Below are 10,977 nucleotides of genomic sequence, written 5' to 3'. Positions count from 1 at the left end.
GCTGACTTTGTTCTTTTTGGTCTATAAAGTCCTGATGCAATTCATATTCTATTATTATATTTTTCATATTTGAGAAATTATATATTGTATGTATTATATATTATGTTATAAAACGATCTATCTATCTATCTATCTATCTATCTATCTATCTATCTATCTATCTCTCTATATGTATATATTTGTGTTTTTTTTTTTTTTGAGACAGGGTTTCTCTGTATAGCCCTGGCTATCCTAGAACCCACTTTGTAGACCAAGCTGGCCCTGAATTCAGAAATCTGCCTGCCTTTACCTCCCAAGTTCTAGGATTAAAGGTGTGTGCCACTACCACCCAACTGAAATTTTTCTTAAACTCATGTTTTCAGAGTTCTTTCCTACAGCCTTAAGGACTCTCCTGAAGGTCACACTGTTCACCATTTTGCTAAGAAACATTAGACACACCCTTGCCTCCCAGACTCATGCTGCTTCTAATTATCGTGGAGTTATTAACTTTGGCAGGAAAAACATGCCCCAATATTTTTGGTAGGGAGAATATCCCCAAAAGAGGATCATGAAGTAAAAGATGCACATTATTATGCAAACAAGCTCCACAACCACACCAACTGTCAGCACTTGTGGAGAGACCCATATCCTGCTGGTTCTGATCTAGGGGCTGGAAACCATGTCATGCCATCCTTTCAGTGGCCATGTAGGATTTCATAATCTATCCATCCGTCTGTCTGTCTGTCTGTCTGTCTGTCTGTCTGTCTATCTATCTATCTATCTATCTATCTATCTATCTATCTATCTATCTATCTATCTATCTATCCATTTACCCATTCATTCATTGATTGCTCCATCTATATATATTGCATCAGCACATTGGATCTTATCTCATTGTTTTATAATAAATCACAAGAGAGAAGTGCCTTCAGTGAATAAGTATAAATATGCATGAAAGGAACATATATAACATAGGAAATAGAAATTCAGTGTTGGCAACCCCCTTGATGACTGTTCTCTAATGAGCCTTGGAGAGAAAGGGGGATGCAGATGGGGGCTGTCAAGAAATCAAAAAAGCTTTTATTAGAAGAGTAAACTGATGAAGTGTATAGATTTATTTAAGGAAGTGATAAACCCAATATTATAATGATACCAGATGTGAACATTTTCATACTTTCTCTTTCATAGATTTTGGAGTGACTAAACTCAGGATCCTTACACAGGGTAGGAAAGTTTTCTACCACTTAGCTTTATCCCATCAACTATTTCATTATTGTTTTGCCTTTTAAACCATGAAATCTACTAATCACAAACTCTGCTTGTAGCTTATGCATTTTGTTTCAAGTTAGGATATTGCTGATAGATACTCTAACTTTGCTAATACTGAGTTTGCTTGTTATCACCATTCATGGCTATTAGAAATTAATGTTGGATGAATTTCCTACTTTTTAACTCACATCCTTCCTCGTGCCACCCTTTCTCCATTTAAGTATTCTCTCTGTACTTGTATTGTCAGATCTTCTGGAAATGATCGTTCTTTATTCTTTGTCCTCCTTCTTTTGTCTAATGTTCACTGTGCTTGTTTTTATTGCAGCTACACTCAGTAGCTTAAACTCTCTCATAAATTTTGTAGGTCAGAACTCTGGGGAAGAATCTACTTTGAAGGTGGTTCTTCTGTTTAATTTCTTTCTTTCTTTCTTTCTTTCTTTCTTTCTTTCTTTCTTTCTTTCTTTCTTTCTTTCTTTCTTTCTTCTTTTTTTCTAAACAAAAAATATTTATTTTAAGTGAGACAAGTATCAGATAAAAAAATTTATCATTTAACCATTTTAGTGTACATTTGTATAGTTTGTTTTTCCAATTTTGCATAACCACCAATCTATTTAGTTCCAGAATACTCCTATCATTTCACAAAGAAGCCCTGTACCTATTATATGGTCACTCCTTCCTATCCTCCCCTAAGCTTTTGACAATTATCCATTTACCTGTTGTCCTCATTATGTTGCAGAAAAATACTTTTGGGAACCCTTTCCTCTTAGCTTGTATGCATCCTCTGACCTCTCTTCATCCCAAGCTTATAGCATAGCAGCCTGACTAAGAAAAGATGCCTTTGTGGCAGGTGGAAACTGGGCCATATGATCATTTACTTTAACCCTCTAAATCATGAATTAAATACATCTTTTCTTAACATAAGTGATTTTTCTAGGTAGTTTTGTCATGGTATTAATAAAAATTTCGTCAAGCCAGACTAATATAATGATAATATTTGCATTTGGAGGAAAAAATGTACTGAAGCCCAGAAGAGAGTCACAGTTTGTAACCTCTGAGAATAGGAATGACTTACTGCATTGGTTATTACTGTCCACATAACAGGGTCTAGAATTCCAATTCCTGAAGAGATAAACCTCTGGCCATATCTGTCAGGATATTTCTGGGTTGGAACCTTTGACATGGGAAGACCTGCCCTAACTGTGGGTGCCATCATTCCATGGCTTCAAGTCCTACACTGAACAAAAAGCAGGAAGTGAGAGGCAACACTTACCTGTTTCCTGAGAGTGGATGCAAGGAAACCCACTGTCTTAATCTCCTGCTACCATGCATTCCCCTACATAAAAGCCAAAATAAACCCTTCCTTCCTCAAGTAGCTTTTAGCTAGTGTTTTGTCACAAAACCACAGCTATCAGAAAGATAGGTAAAATACCTGTACTGCAGGAAAGGCTCCATCCAAGCTACAGCTATAAAAGACTGGAGTATGTCCCTATTTAATTTCTTTCTTCTTCTTTTTTTTTTTTTTTTTTTTTTTTGGTTTTTCAAGGCTTCTCTGTGTATCCCTGGCTCTCCTGGAACTCAGTCTGTAGACCAGGCTGGCCTTGAACTCAGAAATCTGCCTGCCTCTGCCTCCCAAGTGTTGGGATTAAATGTGTAAGTCACCACTGCCTGGTCCTGTTTAATTTCTTTATGGATATAATTTATAGGAAGGAAGCTTTTCCTTATCTGACTACATGTTTAGCCATCAGTTCTTTTCCCTGATAGCTTTCTTCAGTATTGTCTGTGATTTTTCATTTGTCTCCTACAGGTAATGATGGGCTGAGTATTTCTCACATTCAAGCATCTACTTATCTACTGAACTTCCTTCTCTATTGTAAGAAAAGAAAGCATTGAGACTAATGGCTGCCATGTAGTATTCAGTGGCTTTAGTCATTGTGTACATGTTTCTAACATTAAGTCCTAATAGGAAATGCTCATTGACTAAAGAGTGCAGAATGACTCAAAAACTCCCTTTTGTGAACATACCTTCAGGTAATACATATTTGATGAGCTTAAGTACTTACATGCTTAGTTTACTATTATGAGTACCATTCAAAAGTAACAGAAGAAAAATATTATCTCAATATACATAATCTTAATTGCATATGCAAAATTTCTTTTTTTTAACACGAAACTCATGGGATAAATGTGAACATATCTTTTGAGAGTTATTTTGCCTATCATGCTCATTTCAACAGTGTTTCTTATTTCTTTGAGACTTATGCACACTACATATGTAGCTCATTCTCTGGCTTCTCAAGAGTGGATTACATGGACCTGGATGGAAGTGTTAATACTGTATCTAAATTTATACAAGCGGTAAAATGTGATATTTTATTACTCAACATTATTTCTTCAATATGTATCTGCAGGTTTGTTTTCAAAGGGGAACTTTTAAGTGATTCTGTGCTGTTTAGACAGTGTCCATTTTCTATTAGGGCTCAATAAGATCAATTATGAATTCCTATTAGGACTTAATGTTAGGAACGTATACATAATTAACCCCAAGTGCTACATGGCATTCAGGAGCCGCAATGCTCTCTCATATTCTTTCAAATCACCCCAATAATTCTATGATATATGGCTGTATCTATTTACAGGTAAAAAATGAAGCCCTTCAAGGAGGGGTTAGGTACTTTCTTCAGCTAAGAATAATACAGATTAAAATTTAAGTTCATCTAATGTCTTCATTTTTATCTATGGGTCCCTATTACCATTATTTTCCCTAAAAGGAATTCCAAAGCCATCTGTGAAGGAAAGAGCAAAGTGCAATGTCTCAATGCTGTGAAATGTCTCAATGCTATGAAACCATCTTTTATGATATAATTTGCAATCACATGTTTTGCTTGATCAGCTGTGTGTACCAGTGTTTCTTACAAGGGTTTAGAACTACTTTATTGAGGATCATGAGTTATTTTTATGTGTCCTTGTTATAGTTATAGGATTCAGAATGTCTGGTAAATACTGAATATAGGTATACACACACACACACACACACACTGGAAAGGCCATAAACCTAGTAGGAAGATTTAGAATTAAATTATATTTAGTTATAAAACTACAAAAATTTAGGGAGTCATTTTCTCCCACTTCTGTGACTAAGGGGTGAAGTACAATATTTTTAATTTTTTAAATTTTTTCATTGGTTACGTTGTTTATTTACATTTCAAATGTTATCCCCTAGTTTCCCCCTCACAAGCCTCCCGCTGCCTCTCCTCCCTCACTCAGCCTCTATGAGTGTGCTCCCCACCCCCACTCCTGCCTCTTCTTAACAATTGATCTCTTTCAGTTCTGATCATTTCCACTCTGTCATAACCCAATGAGGGATGAAATGCTAAGTCCAGAAGGCGTGTTTCTGATGCTCTGTATTCCCAGAGGTCCATGAGCACCTGAGCTGGTAATAACCTAAGGGACTTTCCAGATATGATTATATCATTCTCAGGACAAAGAGTTGAAAGAAGCAGCAGGGGACCATGGAGAGAGAACTTATGGTCCCCAGAATTGCTCTTTCTTTCTTTATACAGCCTATGTATCTGACTCTTAGGTAGGAGAGCTGAAGTGTCTGATGCTCCAAATTCAAATTCTAAGACTCTTCTGTCAGCTTAGAAATCCTAGCATTACAGTCTAAAGAAGAAACTCTTTTAACATGCAATTCTTACTTCCACCTTTCCTGCAGGCCCCTTTCCTCCTGCCTCCTTGTATCTATGCTTTCTATCTGTTGTATTTGGTCAGTGACATCCCACCTGATTTCTGCATTACATATTACTTTCTCAGAGAAATACTTCACCAGGTTGTACTTTAGATATAAAGGTGTGACTACCCCCCACATTCAACACTTTTCTGAGAAAAAAAAAAAACCCTAGTATTTAGCCTATACATCAAAGACCTTGGCTCTTTTAGAACCACTCGTTTACATTTTCCTTAATATTAAAAGATTATAGTTTATGAGCAACTGTTTATAGAATGAAGTGGGAAATAAAATGAGCATAAAAAGCTTGTGTAAGTGGAGAGTGCTCAAAGATACATAATTAAAAGCATCTTCTGAGGAAAAGAGAGGAGTGTTGTGTGTAGACAGAGGAGTCAGGGTAGATGAGCAGAAGTGGACAGGATAGTAAGCTTCACAACTCATACTCACAAAATCTTTGGTGTAAAGAATTTATACATCTGTCCAGTTGTGGCTTTCCACTACCCTATGAGGTAAGTTTATCAACATTTCTGTATTACAGTGTGTGAATCAAACCAGGGAGCATGCGCAACTTAATGAGTAGTACTCCTGGTCAAGCCTTTGTGCTAAAAACAGCATAGCAGAGACAACTGTGAAAGAGTCAAGGTTGGGTTCTTAGAGCTGGCCAGAGAGTTCCATACAAGACAAGACAGCGCTTTAGACAGGGCATGCAGAGAAGTGCTCACAGAAGGATGCGCAAGTTGAACGTGATAAAGGGAAGAGAAGGAATCACCAGTACTTACATTAATATATGCCAAGTGTTCATGGAGAATGGCACCATGGGCTACATCCCTGAAAAATGATATTTTTCTTAATTTTCACTTTCCTTAATTGATGGTGATTTATAGATTGGGGGTTTTATTTGTGTTATTTTCTGACATACATGCATGATATTTTGTTTTAGACTGCTTCTCTGAAATCTCTCTCTCCTCATCATTTTGTTGCCTTTTCCCTTCCATAGTAGTTTCCTCGACCTTCAGCTTTTGAAAAACCCACATTCTTTTGTACAGACAAAACATATAATATTGTTGTCTTTCCATGTCGACTAAACTCTGAAACATTGTTTGAGTGACTGTGGTCATACAGTTGGGAAAATCACTGGAAAATGAAAATTTGCAAGCAGATACTGGGATGAGAACAAAGAGAACAGGTGGGAAGCTCAGGAAAGAAAGACATTTGTGAGAACTTATACTGAAAATATTAAGGATTGAAAAAGATGCCTTGAGTTCTAGGCAAAGGAGCTGAATCTGGTCATTTAATAAGAGATTATTTGAGATTGCTAGTGAGAAAAGTGCCTTTTCATACACGTCTTTTAAAATATCTTTTAGATTATCAATGAATTCGAGAGGTAGGTGAGTTTTACAGGGCTGTGATCATGGACCAGTGATGAGATATCCTGGGTCCTAGGCAGGCCTGCAGGTTGAATGAAGTGAAGAGAGGTGCTGGCAGAAGCACTTTGGGTCAGAAGTTTCTTCCAGTGTTAACTGATTACATAGTAGGCAAGGGAAAAGGAGATGCCCTGACAGTGCTTGAAACTGAGTTTTACCTTAGGCATAATCAGATTAACTGATTTCAAGAACCAAATACAATTTAATTCTGAAATAAGTTGTTGTAAACTCACATAAATCAAATTCTTCAGGGGAAAGTAATATGCTGTGGTGAACAGACAGGAGAGGAAGAAGATGGTGGGACAAGCGTCACAAAGGTATCTCTATAGGCTTTTGGTTTTCAACGATGGTTGAAACGATGGTTCTGGTTTCCCTTGCAAAGCTGACTGCAAGTCACAATCCCCCTGCTTCAGGCTCTCAGGTGCTAACACAGGTCCAATTCAGGCTTGGATGGATATCTTTCCACTTATTTACAGTTCACCTGATTGTTTTTAAATTAAACTAGTTGATTTTAGTTTTAGAGATTATCATATAATTACATCATATCATCATTTCAATTTTTACCTCCAAACTCTCATATACTCCTCTCTACTCTTTCAAAGTTATGACCTGTCATTTCAGTAACTGTTCTATGCATATATGTCTATGTATGTACATATAAATATTCCAGAATACAGATGCAACCTGCTCAGTCTGCATAGTGCTCCTTGTGTGTAATTGAATGGGTGGAAAAACTGGGAGACTGTAGTGGTGGCCACTGGGAGTCATAAGTGGATATTAGAGACTCAGTAGCAGGGCAGTGTAGAGAAAGGAAAAATAATTGTGGTCTAATTAATGTGTCTTGCCTTAGAAAGGACCATAACTGGAAAAGTAGAGACCAAAAGAGTTTTATCTCAGTTTTTGAAAAAACGAAACAAACAAACAAAACAAACGTATATTGGAAGGAGTTTATCCAGTAAATAAGTAATGATATGCCTAGGCAAAGAGGAGGTCAGAACACCCGTTGTTTCAAATGAGCTCATTAGGGCAGCTCAAAGAATTAAAAAAATTTGTCTCAATGAGGAGACAAGAATGCATGTTGCTCTCAGATGAGGAATTAGATGGCATAAGAGATACATTGTCCAGAGATCACAGACACTATTATGTATTCCTCTTTCTAGGATAGAGGACCAAGCATCTAAGGAGTTCCAGAATGGGAGGTGAAGCCCACAACAGCTCTGGGTTGCCTCCCTTCATCTTGACAGGACTGCCAGGGATGGAGACCTCCCAGCACTGGTTGTTCCTGCTCCTTGGTGTTCTTTACAGCGTCTCCATAGTGGGCAATGCCCTGATTCTGTTCATCATCAAGGAGGAAGAGAGTCTTCACCAGCCCATGTACTACTTCCTATCTCTGCTGTCAGGAAATGACCTTGGTGTGTCTTTCTCCACACTGCCTACAGTTCTGGGAGTGTTTTGTTTTCACTTAAGAGAGATCAGTTTTAACTCCTGCATGTCCCAAATGTTCTTTATCCATCTTTTCTCTTTCATGGAGTCTGGGATTCTGCTGGCCATGAGCTTTGATCGCTATGTAGCCATCTGTAACCCACTGCGCTATTCCACAGTACTCACTGATGCCCGAGTGATGTGGATGGGTGTATGTGTTTTCCTTCGAAGTTTCTGCATGATTTTCCCATTACCTTTCCTTCTGAAGAGGTTGCCCTTCTGCAAGGCTAATGTGCTCTCTCATGCCTACTGTCTGCATCCTGATCTGATTCGACTGCCTTGTGGTGACACTTCCATTAATAATATATTTGGTCTGTCCATTGTCATCTCTACCTTTGGGCTGGATTCTGCACTCATTTTCCTTTCTTATGTTCTCATACTTCGCTCAGTGCTTGCTATTGCCTCCCGGGAAGAAAGGATGAAAACACTGAATACATGTGTGTCACACCTGTGTGCTGTGCTCATCTTCTATGTGCCTAAGGTAGGTGTGTCCATGTTTGCTCGCTATGGGAGGCATGCCCCTCACTATGTACACACACTCTTGTCACTCATCTATCTCTTTGTTCCTCCAATGCTCAACCCTGTCATCTACTCCATCAAAACCAAGGAGATTCGTCGGAGGTTTTGCAAAATCCTGCTGGGGAACAAATTTTGAGTAGAAGGATGTTGTTATGTCAGTCAATGTATAGAGGATGTTTACCCTGACTCCACTAACTTGTGTTTTGAAGACATGATTAAACAAATCTTATTTTGATCTTTGACCTTAGCACTGTGATTCCTGTTATCAGATATTGGATGATAGTACTTAGGATTCAAAGAAACAGTTTTTCTTGTGCTAAGATAAGCCATTCATTATTTAACAAAATATTTAGTCTCATAATCAGTTTCTCATTATATTATAACATGTCCCCATTTTCTTTATTAAAGGTTACACACTCAACTGGATTTGTTACTAATACAGAAACATTGTTATAATGACAATAGATTTTCCTCCCAAAGTTCATATCCTAGTGACATTAGTTACAAATCTTTCTCTTCAGACATAAAAGGTTTCTGTGAAAATGTTCCTGCAACCCTCACAAAGAAAAACATCAGTCTAGACAGAACGTCATTGAAGAGCACTCTTAAAAATTGTGATAGGGATGCTGAAGTTTAGCTCTTCACAGTTAATGGGTTCTGACAGTGTTGGGGTGGGGAATGTGAAAGGACTCAGCTTTCTTTAAGGGGCTGGCCTATATGCTCCAGTGAGTATATAGGCATCACAAATTGGACTTGATATTTTTCTAAGAATGGGGTGTGAGTCAACAGAGGTGGGAAGAATGACATGGGCAATTAGGAAGTGAATGTGATTGGATACATCATGCAAAATTATTACATAATTATTTAAAAATTATGTTGAAAAACAAAAAAAACATAAAAATTTCTCTCACACATATACTCATCCACCTGCACTGTAACTATGCATATCAATGTTATTTTTTATACAATACATGGTGCCTATTTGGCCTATGAAGTGAGATAAATGAATTTGTATATGCATTTTACTGAGATACTTTAGTAATCCTTAAATTCATCTAATTTTGATAGTATAATTTAAGTTGAATATAAATATATAATATCAACAATAATAATGTGTACCAAAACACATAAAATATGTTAAATTGTTTGCTATATTCATGTGGCTGAATGACTTTGGGGGTAAGTTTGATGACAGAAAAGGAAAAGTTCTGAATTTAAGGATTAAATTTAAGAATTTATGAATGAATAAAGTGTTTTATAAATTTGTTGAAATAACTAAAAGAATTACAGTATATAGAAAAGATGTCAAGTAATGTAACATTGCCCCTCTGACAAGCTTGTATATTAGACAATCCTCTAGAAAATCTAATTAAATGGAAAAAAACCTTGGATTTTCTATACATTTCCATGGTGAAGTTGATTTCAATGTTACATTAGAACCTGCGTTTGTGTCTGTGTCTCTCTTTCTGTGTAGATTTGTATTTGTGTGGGTGTATTTGCCTATGTGAATGTGGAGTGATCAGAAGAGGATAATGCATGTCTTGCTATGCCATTCTCTGCTTCAAGGCCTTGAGATATGTTCTTTCACTGCACCTGGAGGAAGGCTGGTAGCCAGAAAGCTCCTGAAATTCTCTTGTTCTTACAAGTATCCCACTTCATTGCTAGGGTTATAGGTCTTCATAAAGCTGTGCTTGGGTTTTTAGAAATTAAAATGGTGTATTCATTTGTTCAATGTTAATTGGGGAATTTGTCTCAAATATTTTTAAAAATTAAGATATTATATATGTGTAATCAATTTATATTATTTCCTTCTCCCTATAATTCCATCCATGTTTCTCTACTCTGAATATTCATTGTCTTCTAAAAACATATTATTTTACATGTACACTAATAAATATATACATACAACCTGTTGAGTGTATAAGTGCTGCTCATGTGTACCTATGTATAGAACTGACCACTTGGTACTGAATGACAAATTAGGGGTTCATCTATGGAGAAGACTGATTCTTCCTCTCTCATAACTCATTATATTTTTTAACAGGTCTTCATGTAGTGCTGAGGTCCTGTGAAATTTCCCTCACCCACATTGGTTTTGTTTAGGCAGTCATACTTATTGCATTTCATGGTTTCAAGTCCTTGTCTTCTGCAGAAGACATAGTCTTGCAGTAGACATCTGATCTGATTTTTACAGTGTTCCCACCCTATCTTCTGCTACAATCCCTGCACCTTAGGTGTGTGTGGCGGGGAGTTTGTGTTTCATCAAATGGGTCTGGACACTCCATAGTCATTTTTGTTCTCTGCATTTCAAAAATTGTGGCTTTCTCTAGTGAACTCCATCTGAGGTGAAAAGAAGCTTCTTAAAGAAGGGGCAAGTATACCTATCTTTTCCATTATTGTTGCCAATGAAACTCAAGTCTTCATGCTTGAGCAGCAAGTGATTATAATCACACAGCTATGTAACCAGCTCCATGTTTGTTTGTTTGTTTGTTTATATTATATTTGTCTTTATTTTTTGGGTATTTCACAATCTGTACAATGAAATATGATCAGAAGAACCCTCCATTTCCCTCACTTATC

General features: G+C 37.0%; 1 protein-coding gene across 1 annotated transcript; it reads left to right on the top strand.

Moving 5' to 3' along the window:
• Positions 1-7,588: 7,588 nt before the first annotated feature.
• Positions 7,589-8,533, top strand: Olfr644 (olfactory receptor 644). The gene has a single exon (NM_147121.1). The coding sequence runs from the start codon at positions 7,589-7,591 to the stop codon at positions 8,531-8,533; it is 945 nt and encodes a 314-aa protein (NP_667332.1).
• Positions 8,534-10,977: the final 2,444 nt, after the last annotated feature.

The sequence above is a fragment of the Mus musculus genome, chromosome 7, assembly GCF_000001635.26.
Source record: "Mus musculus strain C57BL/6J chromosome 7, GRCm38.p6 C57BL/6J".
NCBI lineage: Eukaryota > Metazoa > Chordata > Mammalia > Rodentia > Muridae > Mus > Mus musculus.
This window is presented reverse-complemented; position numbering and strand designations above follow the sequence as displayed.

Bases quoted from the DNA above. Each gene is read 5' to 3' on its own strand.
- Olfr644 (NM_147121.1), top strand. From the start codon at position 7,589: ATGGGAGGTGAAGCCCACAACAGCTCTGGGTTGCCTCCCTTCATCTTG.